Source organism: Chrysochloris asiatica, unplaced genomic scaffold, assembly GCF_000296735.1.
Source record: "Chrysochloris asiatica unplaced genomic scaffold, ChrAsi1.0 scaffold00022, whole genome shotgun sequence".
NCBI classification, from domain to species: domain Eukaryota; kingdom Metazoa; phylum Chordata; class Mammalia; order Afrosoricida; family Chrysochloridae; genus Chrysochloris; species Chrysochloris asiatica.
The window spans coordinates 14632378-14649673 of record NW_006408540.1 but is presented as its reverse complement, the minus strand read 5'-3'; the positions used below and the strand labels follow the sequence as shown (position 1 = coordinate 14649673).

At 40.2% G+C, this 17296-nt stretch overlaps 1 protein-coding gene across 1 annotated transcript in view; it reads left to right on the top strand.

The window, feature by feature from the left end:
• Positions 1–17296, top strand: part of VWA8 (von Willebrand factor A domain containing 8) — a 518389-nt gene that overhangs the window by 266465 nt on the left and 234628 nt on the right. The window contains exon 21 of the mRNA XM_006837608.1: positions 11047–11123. Within this exon, the coding sequence (XP_006837671.1) occupies positions 11047–11123 (77 nt within the window). The remainder of the gene's footprint in view (positions 1–11046; positions 11124–17296) is intronic.

Here is a 17296-nt window from a genome sequence, read left to right as displayed (position 1 = left end):
GTACCTGGAGCTCTCTCCTTCTCTGTAAGTCAATGGTGGGGAACGTCATTTGGTCTGACCCCGCTAAGGCAACCACAGTTACAGCCATCATATTGTTTTTGTTAAGTACCGTGGAGTCGGTTCCGACTCACAGTGACCCTGCACAGGGTTTTGAGGCTGTAAATCTTTGCAGGAGCAGAAAGCCTCATTTTTCTCCCACGCAACAGCTAGTAGTTTCTAACTGCCGACCTTGAGGGTAGAAGCCTGACTGGTAACCACTACGCTACCAGAGCTCCTTAGCCATCACGTTGTTGTTGTTGTTATAGGCCATGGAGTCGGTTCCGACTCATAGCGACCCTGTACAGGGTTTCCGAGGCTGTAAGTCTTTGTGGGAGCAGAAAGCCTCATCTTTCTCCCACAGAACAGCTGGAAGTTTCGAACTGCTGATCTTGAGGTCAGCAGCCCAATTCATAACCACTACGCTACCAGAGCTCCTTAGCCATCACATTAGGGGTGAGTTAATTAAATGTTTGACCAAATGTAGCAGGCTAATTTTTAAGTTGATATTTTGTGTGGCCCGTGAATGATGTTATAAACATCCAAATGGCCCTTGGCAGAAAAAGGATGGAGTCCTGGTATGGCGCTGTGGGTTAATGCACCAGACTGCAAAGTCGTTTGAATTGCAAGGTCGTCAGTTCAAGCTCACCAGCTGCTCCTCGGAAACCCTATACAGGGTCACTATGGGTCGGAATTGACTCGACGGCACTTAACAACAATAATCCTTACTTTATGGACCTCTGGTAGCATAGTGGTTACGAGTTGGGCTGCTAACCTCAAGGTCGGCAGTTTGAAACTACCAACTGTTCTGCAGAAGAAAGAAGAGACTTTCTGCTCCTGTAAAGATTTACAGCCTCGGAAGCTCTATTCAGGGTTGCTAAGGGTCAAAACCAACTCCAAAGCACATTGCAACCCCCACCACCCTTGCTTTATGTGTTTAATGCCTTGTTATCTCAAACGTTGAAATCCTGGTGTGGTGCTGCATGATAATGTGCTGGACTGCAAGGTCAGTTTGAAACAAAAGATCAGTGGTTCAAACCCACTAGCCATTCTTTGGAAACCCTATGCAGGGTCTCTATAGGTCAAAAAAGACTCAATGCCACTTTGCAACAACAACCACACTCTCAAACGACACTCTAGGTAGCAGGCTTTCCTCAGTACAACATGTGTATATTTGTGTATTTGTCTGCATTTCTTATTAGCTTATAAACTGTGAGTGTGGCCTGGGGCTTTACCTGTCATTCACCCCTGACTCCTGTTCTGGTAGCTCAGTGCCTGTAATTTTACTGGTTGGTGTTCACTGCTATCAGTTGACTCTTACTCTTGGCAACCCATGTGCTACATGGAGAACTGAGCTCAGCAGGCTTTTCTTGGCTGTAATCTCCCTCCATCGGATAAGCACTGACCTGTGAGCCACATGTCCATAGTTTGAGCCTGCCAGTCACTCCTCAGGAGAAAGATGAGGCTTTCTGATCCCACTAAGATTTAAAGCTTTGGTAACCCTATTTAGAGTCTCTATGAGTCAAAACCAACTTGACAGCATTTAACAACAGTAACAACAATCTCCATACGATAAGCACTGGACTGTGAACCACAAGTTTGAGACCACTAACTGCTTCGCAGGAGAAAGGATGAGGCTTTCTGCTTCCTTGATGATTTAAAGCCTCAGAAACCCTATACAGGTTGTCTATGAGTCAGAACCAATTCAAAGGCACTTAAGGCAAAAACGATCTTAATGTAAGCAGATCTACAAAGCTTTTCTTCTGCACTACCTCTGGGTGTGTTCAAACTGCCCATTCTTAGACTAGCAGTTGAGCATAAACCACCTGGTAACATTAGGCGCTAAAATAGTTGATGAATGGAACAAAGAATAAAGGGAGGGAAGGAGAAAGAGAAAGAAAGCATTACAAGAATTACTACAAAGATCCTAGTGACTTTGTGAGTGCAGTCAGAATTTAAAAAATGAGGAGTCAAAAATTCTTCAAGGTTCTTACATTGGGCAGTTGGGTACATGGCAATACTGTTATGCTGGGGTTAAAAGAGAGGAGGGCAGGATTCAGTGGGAGCATAATGAGTTTGGAGTCCTTGTGTGTCGCTGAAGGATAAGCACTGGACTGTTAACTGCAAGGTTGGTGGTTCAAAACTATCCTCTGCTCCTCATAACCCCCATATTACGGGGTCGCCGTGACTCAGAACATCAAGAATATAATGAGCTCAGTGTGATGTTCTGGCAGTGTCCAGTTGGCAGTTAGGAATAAGGGATCTTGACTGGAGCTTAAGAAAGAGGTATGTACTATAAATGATGTCTGAAATCTGGTGGGGGGATGAAATTTCCCTGAGAGAATATAGAAATCATTGTTGCACAATCCTAGAAACCTTTATTAAACAAAAATAGCTAAATGGGAAGCTCTTGTTTCTCGACATATCTTCCATCTGAGTGTATATGCTTCAGAAGGTGGTGTTTCCGCCTCTCTAACCCTTACCTGAAAAATTCTGTGCTCTTTGGTTTACACCATGTCAAAATGGTAGTTTTGATATCCTTGTGGGACACAAGTTATGTTCCTTCTCAATGTTCTTTGAGTTGATGAAATAAAAAGAATTCTGAAGGGACAACATTAGGATTGTAGGGTAAGGTTTCCCATTGGAATTCTCTTAGGCCAGCTCTTGAAGAATGAGCAGGGGCATTGTTGTAATGGAAAAAACTTCCTGGATGCAGAAAAAATTCTGGCATTGTTTCTACAAATGCAGTTTTCAGTGTTCCTGAAACTTCTTCCTAATAAACCTCTGTGATCATCCTGTACCCTTTAAGAGGAGCTACCAAGATTATTCCTTTAGGGTACTCCACACCAGTCACCATAACCTTTTGAGTTAACCTCTCTGCCTTGAATTTAACTGGGCCAGCAGACCCCCCATGAAGATGCTGTAATCTTGGTTGTTGTTGTTGTTGTGAAGTGCCATCGAGTCGATTCCCACCCATAGCGACCCTGTATAGGGTTTCCAAGGAGCAGCTGGTGAGCTTGAACCACCAACCTTGCAGTTCAAGTGACTTTGCAGTCTGACACATTAGCCCACAGTGCTGTAAGTGCCGTCAAATCAGTTTCGACCCATAGCGACCCTGTATAAGGTTTCCGAGCAGCAGCTGGTGAACTTGAACCACCCACCTTGCAGTTCAAATGGCTTTGCAGTCTGGTGCATTAACCCACAGTGCCACACTACTCTTGGTAGATCTCCTAATGTTTTAAGAAAATTGAAAACTACATAAGTGAAAAAAAGGCTAGGACTACCAAGAAAGGAGTCTTCATATCAAGAATCAAATCTATCCCCTCTGTATACAGAGTTAATAGGGACAGGCAACTTAGACATTGGCTACCTAGAATGGGGGGGGGCGCTAAAAAGGCACAAAGTGGCTGACTTACAAGTTTTCAAGAGGGAGTTTAGTTTCAGAGCATGCGGGGGAAGGGAGAATCCCCACTGAATAGTTTTCCTCTTGTCCAGATGGGTTGGGTGAAAGGAGATGGGGATGGGATTCATTGATTCAGTAGTGAGTAGTTGTTTTCATACCTAATTGTGATTGTCACAACTGTAAAAATAGAGGCTGTATAACAAAAGGGGTGGGGGGAATATTTAATCTTGCACTCTGGGAACAGAGGACCCTTAGACCATCAAGAGAGAATAGCATGAACTGAATGTGGGACCCTAACCAGAGAAGCAACGACACCAGAGGTGGAGACGGAGATGATGGCAGGGAGAGACTGAGCAACTTAGGGAGGATTCTAGACTTATTGAAAGAGAAAGGCTGTGTACTGGCAGCCAAAAGACTGGCTTCCAGAATATGCCCTGTAGTGTTTAAATGATTATATATCCCTGCGTGGTTTTTTTTTTTTTTGTTTGTTTTTTTAAAAAAATATGCACTAGAAGGTAGACACGCGTTGACATGGGTGACAGGGCAGTCAGTATACAAGCAGAGGGAGGTTGTCAGAGGAAAGATGTGGGTGGTGGGAGACACAGGAAGAAATGCAGTGGTTAAAATAAATAGAGGTAAATGTGGTTAACTGTTGGTGCATGGAGGGGATTGCAACCATGAAATGAACCAAAGTATCTGATTTGTTGAATGTGAAACTGATGATCTGCTCTGTAAACCTTCACTCAATTCAAAATAAAAAGTTTTTAAAAAAAAAAGATCAGGAAAGTTGTACCCAGGCATTTAGACATTGTTTTTCCATTACAACAATGCACATGCTCATTCTTTTTTTGAAGGCACCCTAATGAGACATAAGGAACTCTGGTAGTGTAGTGGTTACAACTCGGGCTGCTAACCTTAGGATCAGCAGTTTGAAACTACCAGCTGTTCCGCAGGAGAAAGACATGGCTTTCTGCTCCTGTAAAGATTTATAGCCTTGGAAACCCTAGACAGGGTTGCTATGAGTCTGAACTGACTCCACGGTACTGCACTATCACCAAGGAGACTTAAGACAAGTATATTATTGAAAGAACTTGTCTGCAGTCATCCACTGATTACAGAGACATGTTTAAATGCATCTTGTTTGTAATAAACCTGTGCATGTCTAAACTGGGACCCTAGTAGCAATTCTTTTTGACTTACCTTCATATATGGAACAAAGAGATAGCTAAGGATGTCTTGAGACCATAACATTTAAAGAACACACACTAAAAGAGTTTATTGGTGGCAACTGGGAACTCAACACCTCATCCTGCAGTGTTATAAGCTCTTGAAACAGTACTTTACGTAGAAGGAGTTTGAAAAGCGTGGTTGATTCAGTATCTTTGGAGGTGGGACTCCTGGGAACAGGGATTTCTGTTAACAGTAGCTTTTTGTGACTTGTTTCTTTCAGGAAGCTGATGCCCTTTGTATTTCTGACATGACATTTTATTTCTGCTATTTGCTTTTCTCTAGGATTGCTGAATTGAACTTGACAGTGCTAAAATATTAACACAAACACACATTTTACTCATTTGCATTTATTTCAAATTTCGTTTTTATTGCAGCATGCTATTTAAAGCTTACATAGCTGTTGTAATTTACATGCAAATGTGATTTCCTTCTTTGTGTGTCTGTGCTAGGCTTGAAACTATTGGGGGAGAAATTCAGTTAGATATTGAAAAGATTCCTAGAAGATGAAATGATTCATTGTTCTTCTTTCAGTGAATTTTTCAGTTAACTCCGATAACTGGTAGATTACACTTCTAATGCATGGAGAAGCATAATACACAAATAAATAACTAAAGTTGTTAACTGCTGTCGAGGAGGTTCTAACTCACAATGACCCTGTATAGGGTTTTCAAGGAGCAGCTGTGGGGTTTGAACCACCACCCTTTTGGTTAGCGTTCCAGTGCTTATGCTACAGTGCCATACCAGTTGACAAGTCCTTAAGTGGCCCTAAGGTCATGGAAAAAGAAAAAAGGAACTTGATTTTCCCTTTGACACTTGTCCCTTCTTTAGTCTTTCATATCTTTTTTGCTCGAGGAAGTATCTAGAAGATGTATTTTACCCCATATGCAAATCCATCAGCAAGTCTTGTCAAGTTTACTAGCAAAACACATTGAATCCATCATCACTCTCCATTTATACTGTGCTACTCTCTGGTGGCTTTGAACCATTGACTTGGTGGTTAGCAGTCCTGTACTTATTCTCCAGTGCCACACTGGAAAAGATAAGACATGTGTTAACAGCAGCAGTTTTTAAGAAAGTTCTTGTCCTTTCAAATCTTTGAATACAAATGTTAACACTTCCAAAGGGCTGTGTAAATTACAGCTGCTAGGAGGAGTCCTATGCAAAGGCTTTCGATTGTGTGGATCATGACAAGCTATGGACAACATTGAGAAGTATGAGTATTCCAGAACACTTAATTGTACTTCTGAGAAATCTGTACCTGAACCAAGAGGCAGAGCATGGGAACACTGAATGTTTTAAAATTGGGAAAGGTGTGCAACAGGGTTGTGTTCTTTCACCATTCTTGTTCAATATGTATGCTGAGCAAATAATACGAGAAGCTGGGTTCTATGAAGGAAAATATGGCGTCAGGATTGGAGGAAGACTTATTAACAACCTGAGATATGCAGATGATACAACCTTGCTTGCTGAAAGTGAAGAGGACTTAAAATATTTACTGATGAAGATCAAAGAGCACAGCCTTACATATGGATTACAACTCAATGTAAAGAAAACAAAAATCCTCACCACTGGACCATTAAACAGCATTCTTATCAATGGAGAAGAGATAGAGGTTGTCAAGGACTTCATTCTTCTTGGATCAACTATCAACACTCGCGGAAGCAGCAGTCAAGAGATCAGACGACGTATTGCATTGGGCAAATCTGCTGCACAGGAACTTTTTAAAGTATTGAAGAGCAGAGATGTCAGCTTGAGGACTAAGGTGCGCCTGACCCAAGCCATGGTATTTTCAATAACCTCATATGGATGTGAAAGCTGGACAGTGAATAAGGAAGATCGTAGAAGAATTGATGCCTTTGAGTTGTGGTGTTAGAGGAGAATACTGAAAGTGCCATGGACTGCCAAAAGAACCAATAGATCTGTTTTGGAAGAAGTGCAGCCAGAGTGCTCCTTGGAGGCCAAGATGGCTAAGCTTCGTCTCTCATACTTTGGACACATTGTCTGGAGAGAACAGTTGCTGGAGAAGGATGTCATGCTGGGTAAGGTGGAGGGTCAGAGAAAAAGAGGAAGACCCCCAACGAGATGGATCAGCCAGGTGACATCATTGATGGTGTCAAGTGTGGCAGCGGTAGTGAGGTTGGCCCAGGATCGGACATTGTTTTGTTCTGCTGTGCATGGGGTCGCTATGAGTTGGTTCCAACTCGATGGCACCTGACAACAACAACAACTCTCTGGTAGAGTAGTGGTTACAAATTGGGCTGCGAACCACAAGGTCAGCAGTTTGAAACTATGAGTGGCTCCGCAGGAGAAAGATGAGGCTTTCTGCTCCTGTAAAGATTTACAGCCTCGGAAACACTGTTCAGGGTCTTTATGGGTCAGAACCGACTCAACAGCACTTAACAACAACAATAATCCAAACTACTATTTCTGGATTACTACACTAGTGTTCCCTGGCTTCCCAGCTTCCATCCTTCTGATCTACTTTCTACTAGATTACCAAAATCATCTTTTTATGATCTGTATTATTTATGGCCACATCTTTGCTTAGAATTTACTAATAGCTCCCCATTACACTTAGAATGAAATCCTGATTTTTCACTTTGATTTACAAAGCTCCACTTGGCCTGACTTCATCTCTTCTACTCTCCTTTCATCTCTGACATAATGAGCCATAGTATTTGTCAGATAATCCCAAATTGATTCCTATTTAGGGGATCAGCTGCAGCAGTTCTCACTCCTGAAATGCACCTTTTCCTAATCAGCATAGTACTAGCTTCTGCCATTCAGATCACCAATTAGATAACGAAAGTTCTTCCCTTCTAAATCAATGGTATATAGCTACGCAATAATGATCAGCTTTCCCTGTCCTATCTATAGAGAAATTGTCATGACTTGATAATTTTCTTGTTATCTTATTTATTTATTAAGTTGTCTAATTATTTTTTGTTGGGATAAGCACTGGACTGTGATCCACAGGGTCAGCAATGTGAACCCACCAGTAGCTTTCCAGGAGAAAGATGGGACTTTCTACTTCAGCAAAGATTTACAGCCTCGGAAACTCTATACTGGGTTACCACAGGTCAGAATTGACTCAGTGGTCTTTAACACAACAAGAACAGCCTGCATTTCTATCTACTTTTCTAATTTACCTTCTAATTTCTCTCTCTCCCCACTTCTGGAATGGCAGCTGCATGAGGGCAGAGACTTCGTCTTTCTTCTTCACACTGTCTCTCCTTACTCATGTCAGTACTCAATAAATATTTGTTTAAATGCTAAATCTATAAATATCTGACCTCCTGGATATCAGTCTCTCCTCTTATCAATATATCTTGCTTATTATTTCCGAATTGATCTTCTTTAAACATTGATTTCATTGTTTTTCTCCCCAGATCTCAATATGTACAGTAAATTTCCATGGGCTTCTTCTGTCTCTCCTTGTTTTCAACTTCAGTTCCTATTCATTAAATAGCCAGTAATCACTTCAGCCCCACTGACCTCTCCTGCCTCTACCATCCCATGGCATGTTTAACATACTGAAGGAAAGCCTTTAGAATCCGTGTCCCATAGGTTACCATTACTTATCTACTCTGATGACTTGTTTTCTAGTTGGTCCGTGTGCATCCGTCTTGCCTCTCTTTGAGAACTGTGAAGGGTGAGATACTCGCTTGCTTTCTTCATTTATCTTAGAGGGATTATCACAGTGCTAGACAAAGATTGTTGTTGTTGTTGTTGTTGTTGTTAAGTGCCATGGAGTCAGTTCCAACTCATAGCGACCCAGTAGAGGTCTTCCGAGGAGCGGCTGGTGAGCTTGGACCACTGACCCTGTGGTTCCAACTGACTTTGTGGTTCAGCATATTAGCCCACAGTGCCACAGCAGGACTCCGATGATGCTCCAGGAATACCCACTCAGTTGACAAGGGGACTTCAAAAAGTTCATGAAAAAATGGAATTAAAAGATTCTGAACTTTTCCACAAATGTTTAGAAATCCCTTTGTATCTGAATTTTTTGCTTGGTGCTTCTAGCATGCTTTTCTTCAGAAGATATTTGAGAAAAAAAAAACCACAAAAAAAAAATCCCAACAATATAATGCTCACTTTCCTCTTTTGAGCTTCTGCTATAGCTGCCCTAGTCTGCCTAATTATTTCTTTCAGATGGATTCCTGGCAGTGGGGAGAGAAAGAATTTAAGGCCCAGATATACTAAGTCAGTTTCAAACTCACGGAAACATACTCCATAATGAGGGGCCTAAAAGCATGAATATCAGACAGACCTGGCCTTGAGTAGTCCTGGTTTTACTATGATGAGCTTGCACCACTGTGGACTTGTTGTTTTGAGACTCTGTTTCTTGCTTCATGAGGTCAGATAGTCATAATACCCATCTCATGGCACTGTTATGGTGATTAATGAAATGATGTGTGAAAAAGACTTCACATACAGGCAAGCATGCTATATATGTTAGTTATTGTTGCTATCATGCATGATCTACAGTTCAGCTGCTTAACCACTTTCACTTCTCCCACACAACAGTCTGCCTCATACAAAAGGACAGCAACCTCTCAACTTGCAGAGTGGTAAGGAAATGAGGCATTTCTAGGAAGAGCACATACAGGTGATGCTTGTTAATAGTCCTTGAATACACTTTTAGGTTTCCAGGGATTTACAGGACTGGAAAACAGGATAAAAGAGATTAATGTCTAATTAAAACAGGAATAAGTAGGGTTCTATACTAGTCCTGGTGGGGCGCTGTTGGTTAATGCGCCAGACTTCAAAGCCGTTTGAACTGCAAGGTCAGCAGTTCAAGCTCACCAGCTGCTCCTCGGAAACCCTATACAGGGTCGCTGTGGGTCAGAACTGACTCGACGGCACTTCACAACAGCAAAAATACTAGTGGAAAGGAGCTCTGGTAGCATAGTGGTTACGAATCGGGCTGCTAACTTCAGGGTCAGCTGTTCGAAACTATCAGCTGTTCCACAGGAGAGGGATGAGGCTTTCTGCTCCCGTAAAGATTTACAGCCTTGGAAACCCTGTACAGGGTCGCTATGAGTCAGAACTGACTCCACGGCACATAACAACAACAGCAACAATATTGGTGGAATCCTGGTGTGATGCTGTGTGATAAGCACTGGACCACAACGTGGGAGGTTCAAACTCACCACCTGCTCCTTGGAAACCCTATTCAGGGTTGCTATGAGTTGAAAATGATGGCACTTAATAACAACAACATCATATTGGTGGTGGTGGTGTGCCGTTGAGCCAGTTCCAACTCCTAGCAACCCTGTATAGGGTTGTTGTTGTTGTTGTGATATAGGGTTACCGAGGCTATAAATCTTTATAGGAGCAGAAAACATCATCTTTCTTCCTTGGAGCAGCTGGTGCATTTGAACTGCTGACTCTATGGTTATTGTACTAAGTAACTTCAAAAAGTTTGTGGAATTAAAAGATAATGGTGTAAGAAGTGACTGGCTTACAAGCTTTCAAGAGGGAACTGATCCAGAGGGTGTGGAGCAATGTAACATCTCCACTGAGTAGTAGCCATTCTGTATAGTCGGGGCTGATGAAAGGAGATAGGTCTCTTGCGATACAATAGCGAGTAATTGTTATCAGGACTGATTGTAAGGGCGGGAAATGTAAAGCTAGATGTTTTGTGGCAAAGAGAGGGGAGTGATTAACTTTGCAGTCTAGGAGCATAGGTCCCTGGGACCATCAAGGGAGAAGAGCGGAGAACAGGACCCTACCCAGAGAAGCAGTGATGCCAGGGATGGAGGCAGAGACAATGACGTAGGGAGATGGAGTGGCTGGGGACTTTGGACTCAGAGAGGAAGAGAGGCTGTGTGTGGACGACCAGGGGGCAGTCTTGCAGGGTATACCCTTTGGTTGGTGGATGATGCATGGAGGGGATTGTAACCATGGCAAGGAAACGACATACGACAGGATCAATGTGAAGCTAATGTCCTCCCATGTAAACTATAACCTAACTCAAAATAAAGCATTAAAATAAAATAAATAAAAGATAATGGTGTATTAAAATCTCCTGCTATTACTGCATAGTTGGCCATTTCTCTCTTCAAATCTGTTAGAGTCTGATTTATATATTTTGAGACTCTTAATGTACATAGATATTTACTATGGCTATGTCCTCTTGCTCAACTGAAGTCTCCCATGCTGGGCATAAGACCAAATAGCTATTTTGCAAACAGGTTGTCCAAATGCTCATAAAAACATTAAAAGGTGATGGAATTTTTCCATGAACTTTTAATGCTTCCTGGTATTTATCTTTCTGTGGAGATAGTAGGTTTTTCTGAAAATATTCTGGTTTGGGATACAAGTACCTCCCAATAAAAGCCTCCTTCTATTGAATGTTCTCTATGTATTGACAGGGTGTAGGAAAGAACAAGATTGCTGACAGATTTCTTCACCTGCTCAACAGACCACGAGAATACATCCAACTGCATCGGTAAGAGGATAAGCGCCTCAGCCTCATGAGGTCTAATTTCAAATGTATTTTTCTTCTCCCATTACAACTTGAAGATGCATTCTTAAAGGCTCATTTTATAAACCAGTTTCATTTCTGTTCCTCCTGCTCTTATCTCTTTTCTCCTTAAAAGGTAATAAAACCATGCAAAATTTATTTTTAAAGTGACTAATGCTTTATAAACATGGATTAATAGATATTTTGTGGACAGAGAGTGATGAACAGTACATTCTAGGAGCTGATCTTGTCAATTCGAAAGGCTCTTAAGTTAGAAGACAAAAAAGAAGAAAAAGTAAGACCCAAACCCACTCTTGAAAAATCAACTAAAATAACTCAGAAGAAGAACATAAATGATCTTAGTCTCAGGTATGAAATAAAAAACTCAGAAACATGGAAGAAGTAAGTTGTTAGTTGTCTCCTTGCCTGCCTTGTTAACACTTTGTAGATTATTCATTTAACTGGTGGATCAGAATGCTGGTTCAGAAATAACTTTTAATCAAATAGATTTTCTTGACTTTGTTTATTTTTGTTTTACCAGTGAACTTATTCTGAATCTGTAAAAAATAATCTATAGAAAAACAGAACCACACGAAAACAGACAAATAGAGGAATAGATTAAGTAGTCGGCAGCTTAGAAGTAGCTTATAGTGTTATTGTTTAAACCCAGGAGAGAAACCATATTGTGTGGTGAAAAGAAGATTGGATTGAGTTATGAGAATTCGTTTCTTTACTAGCTCCTTCCACTAAATAAAAATGAGTTCTTGAGAGAGAATCCTAGGAGAAAAGAGGGCAGAATTAGTGGGCCTAAAGGAGAACGAAAAGGAAAACCAAAGGAAAACAGACAAAAACAAAATGAAGAAACAACAAGAAAAACGATCTTGGGACTTATATTGGTACTTCTGGCTGCGATGGAGTAACTGTGATCAACCACAGGAAAGAATTAGCAAGCTGGACAAGCCTCCACAGTCCTGGGGAGAGGACAACTACTGAGCATCTGTGTACTGGACAACTGACTACCCTAGATCCCACAGGGTTGGGGGCTTCCATTAAGGCTCTGTATTCAGAGGATGTCCTGTAAGTCTGTGTTTTAGAAGTAGGCTCCTCTGTCCCTGAAGTACAAGACACTCTGCACCCACACTAAGAGAGTTAAAAATAAGTCTTGCAAAACAAAACAAGAATGTTTGCTATTTCACATTATTTTGGAAGTTGTCTACCAACAAAATGACTTTAAAAATAAAAGGGATGGAGGTGAGGGGGTGGAAGATACATTTAACAGATGATGCTGATTCAAAAGTAAACTAACTGGCAACCAGAACACAATCCAACATTCAACTGAGGAATACTATAAAGTCCAGACACTCAACAATGTGGTATTTATGTCACACATCCATACAAAAGAGTATGAAAGTCATCTATAGAAGAAGCATATGATCGGATTAACAAGGGAAGGCTGAAATCGTTGTCAAAAATGTACTCAAAGATTCAAAGGGAAATAAAATGAACCTAATGAGAGGAATTCTTAATAGAAAAAAATGGCAACTGGAGTGGGGTTTGGAGGACAAGAATGGAAATTTAAGACCTGAAATATAAAATATCTGAAGTAAAATATTCACTAGGTGAGATTAACAGTAACTAGACAATGTAGAAGTTAAGTGAAGTTGGAGACAGAGCAGTAAAAATCTACCCATGCAGAAGTATGAAGGGGAAAAAGGCTGAAAGAAAAAAATAAAACTTTTGCTTCAGTGAACCATAAGATAATATCAAGAAGTTTAATATGAAAGCAACTGAAATCCTAAAAGAGAGATAAAAGAACAGGGCAGAACAACATGTAAAGAAACAGTGGGAGGAATTTTTCCAAAGCCAATGAAAAGCCTGAAGCCCCCAATCCAGGAAGCTCAGTGAACCTCAGGCAGGATAAAGAGAAAACCTCACCACCTAGGCGTATTATAATCAAGTTGCTGAAAACCAAAATTTAAAAACTGACAGGAAAAAAATGATTCACAACGTGTGGGGAACAGTGGTAAAGATGCCACTGACTTCTCATGAGACATAAATACAAATCACAATTCAGGGAAGTGGCTGTTGGTAAAGTGCTGAAAGAAAAAAGTCAATACAGAATTGTATGCCTGGCAAACGTGTCTCCAAAATAGCATGCAAAATGAAGACGTTTTCAGACAAAAGAAAGCTGAAAGTATGCTACCAGCTATGAGGAGAAAAGAAAATCATAGATCAGCATTTTCCATGAACATAGATATAAAAACACTTAACAAATTAAGCCCAACAATCTATGAAAAGGGTAATATATCATAACCCAAGTAAGCACATTTGGAAACAAAATAAAGTGATTCACTGTATTTGCAGAATAAATGGAAAACCCTATAATCATGTTGTTGTTGTCAAGTTGGTTCCAACTCATAGTGATACTCTACCATTTCCGAGGAGCAGCTGGTGAATTTGAACTGCTGACCTTACGGTTTCAACTGGCCTTGTGGTCCAGTGCTTATCCTACCACACCACACCAGGACCACATAATCATCTTGGTAACTGTAAAAAAAAAGGGGAAAAAAATTTGACAAAATTCATTACCCATTCATGACAAAACTATGAATAACATGAAAAGTCCTCAAATAGATAAAAGGGATCTGTGAAGCGCTAGTGCTAACTTTAAAGTTAAAAGATAAAAGGTTACCACATTTTTATACAAATAATGCATGCATGCATTCTATGGTCTACATTTGTTTGCCAGCTGCACCCTGGGAATAGGTACGTTCATAGTGTGCTATGGCAACACATGTTTCTGTAAAATAAAAATCAGCATTGCTGTAAAAAGTTAGCGTAGGGTGTGGCAGGCAAGCAAACAGAGTGTGTGTGTAATTTGCATAAAAATTCAGTGAATGCTTTCCTCCTTTGATTTGGAAGAAGAAACAGGATGTTTACTGTTGAAAATTGTTTTAGAAGTCTGAGCCAGTGCAATAAGACAAGAAAAAATAGTAAAGGGCATGCAAACTGAAACAGAAGTTAAACTACTTATAGATTACATGACTGCATATATGTAAATTCTAAGAAATCTACAAAAAACAAAACCCAACAACTCAGAAATGACAGGTGAATTGAGCAAGGTCATAGGATACAAAATCAGTATATGAAAATCAATGAATTTCTACATAGTAACTATTATAGGTTGATTTGTGTCCCTTAAAAGGAATATTGAAGTTCCAGCTTCTGATACCTGGGAATATGATCATCTTTGGAAATAATCTCTTTGCAAATATAATTAGTTAATGAGGCCATACTGGAGTGGAGTGAACTGGACCCTAATCCATATGGCTGGTGTAATTATAATAAGAGGAGAAGAGATACAGATATACACAAAAGGAAGACAGTCAAATGCAGATGTAGGCAGAGTTTGGAGTTACGTTGCCACAAGCTAAGAAATTACAAAGATTGCTTGCCATAACCATAAACTAGAAGAGATACATGGAATAGATAATTCCTCAGAACCCTCTGGTTGAATCAACATGCCTGACATCTTGACTTCTAGCCTCCACAGCTATTTTGTTGTTAAGTGCCCTTGAGTTGCTTCTGACTCATAGTGACCCTAAATTGGGTTTCTCAGAAGCAGTTGGTGGATTTGAACCACCAATCTTGTGGTAAGCAGTCCAGTGCTTATCCTACAGTGCCACACCAGGACTCTTCCACAACTACGGAAAAATAAATCTCTGTTGTTTAAGTCACTTGGTTTGTGGTACTTTGTTACAGCAGCTCTAGGAAACTTATACTCATATATCAATAGTGGACAAGGGAACATATATATTTTAAATCTATTTATAATCATATAAAAAATGAAATGTCTAAAGAAATACAAAAATATGTATAAATTTTAATTTTGTTGATGTAATAGTGCATATCAAAGTCATCTGCTATGGGTTAATGTGCCACACTGCAAAGCCGTTTGAACTGCAAGGTCAGTGGTTCAAGCTCACCAGCTGCTCCTTGACCCTATATTGGGTCGCTATGGCTTGGAACCGACTCAATAGCACTTAACAACAACAACAACCAAAGTCACCAGTTATTAGTTTTTATTAGTTGGTTGATGTTTGTTTGAAGTTGAGCTGAAGGTCATCTATTTTATTCCCTTGTAGTTCTAAATCCCAAGTATAGTAACTCTTTCCTTCAGATCTACCTCAGCTCTCACCTGCCTCTCCTCAGCATCATTGCTATGTGGTATAGTTCATGGTACACTATAAGGAAATGAAGGGTAGACTTTCTTTGTTGTTTACCGTACATTTGAAATCCTGGTGTCCTGCAGCTATCATCCTTGCTCTGTAGTGTCTCACATCAATCTTCCCATTAATGTCAGAAAATACTAATTATGACGCTACATCAAGCTGAATGCAAATCCATGTTGCGTTGTCGTGTGCTGTCATGTTGATTATAACCCATAGGGCTTCCAAGGCTGCAGTCTTTACAGAGGAGTACTGCTAACCACAAGGACAGTGGTTCAAACCCACCAGCCACTCCTCAGAAATCCTGTTATATAGAGTTGCTATGAATTGGAACTGATTCTACGGTACTTATTAGCAGCAAAAGCAATCTCTACTGAAGCAGGCTGCCGCATCTTTCTCCCACAGAGCATTTGGTGGATTTAAATCGCCGACCTTTCAGTTAGCAGCCACGTTTGTAACCATTGTGTTACTAAGGCTCATTCTTATGTTAGGCATAAGAATATAAGAATCTTTCCCAGAAAACCAGCTCTTTGTTATTGTTTTATTACTTGCCCTACACATTTCCACCATAACTTCCTATGTACCTTCATTGCAACCCCTTTCCTCTGTCACATCAGCACCTCGCCTCCCAAACTTCCATCACTTACATATTTTTGGAAGAAGTCCAGCCTTTCCGAATGCTTTAATTACAGAGGTTTCCCTGCTCCAGCTTCATCCTTTTACCATCCTCCTTTCATATCTTCTCATGCCCACCTTTGTATGGATGATGCTTTGTGCAAGTCTAGAAAGATCAATTCATCTTAAAAAAAAAACACAGTTCTGTGTTAGAGCAGATATGAAAAGAAATAAAATCAAAATCTCTATCTTAATGAGCTCTGATACTCTTCTTGTTTGTAATTATTTCAGTCTTTGATGTGCCACTAATTCTACAAAACTATAAACACTTTTTGTCGTTGTTGTTCCCCTTTAAGCTTTCCCACCACTCCCCCCCCACACACACACACATGCACAGTTTCAGGGGAAATGGATAAAAAAGAAAATCAGAAATTTAGCCAGTTTTCTACTTCTCACTTGAGTGATTTTTCTTTGTAACAAGTCACAGTTGCAAAGTTTGTGCTACAGAGCTCCTGGCAAGACCCATAAATTATGTTCAAGGGATTATGTTATGAGCACTGCAATTGTTCATCCTTTGGAAAATTATCTAGAGTTGTTTCAGTCTTACTACATTAGGTTTCATTTGTGTTTAACAGATCCCTTAAATATATATATTTACTTGAAAGTTTTAATAAACACTCATATGCATGCATATGTCACTGTAGCTCATAATGTCACTGTAGCTCAGAAATAAATGAATTTAAATAGGTGATTTAAAATAATCCAGGAAAAAAAAGTTAATATTCTCTTAAGAATGTCTTCAGAAGTTAGCTTTCAAGTTGATATCTGAGAATACACGAAGTCACTCACTTGAGAATCCCTTCATCCCATGGAACAGATTCTCCAATCTTTGGTTTTGAGCAACAAAATATTTTTTGAGAACGAGACATTAGGATGAATTGCTTTATCAGTTCTGATTTTAGATTATGGAGGTCCTTTGGCACCACCAGCAAACACAGCGACAAAGAAATTCTAACAGATACTTAGTAATTATCCTGGAGCTTAGTGGCTGCTAGTGGGGCTACTAACCTCAAGGTCAGCAATTCAAAACTATCAGCAATTCTGTGGGAGAACGATGAGACTTTCTGCTCCTCTAAAGATTTACAGCCTTTAAAACCCTATGCAGGGCTGCTATAAGTTGGAACTGACTCCACAGCACACCGCTACCATCCTTTGGTGTATGCCACTGTAGTCATGTAAATAGATCTTTAACATACAGATTTATTATCTTTAATAGTTGTGAGAAACTTTTTTCTTTTTAAAATAGTATTTTAT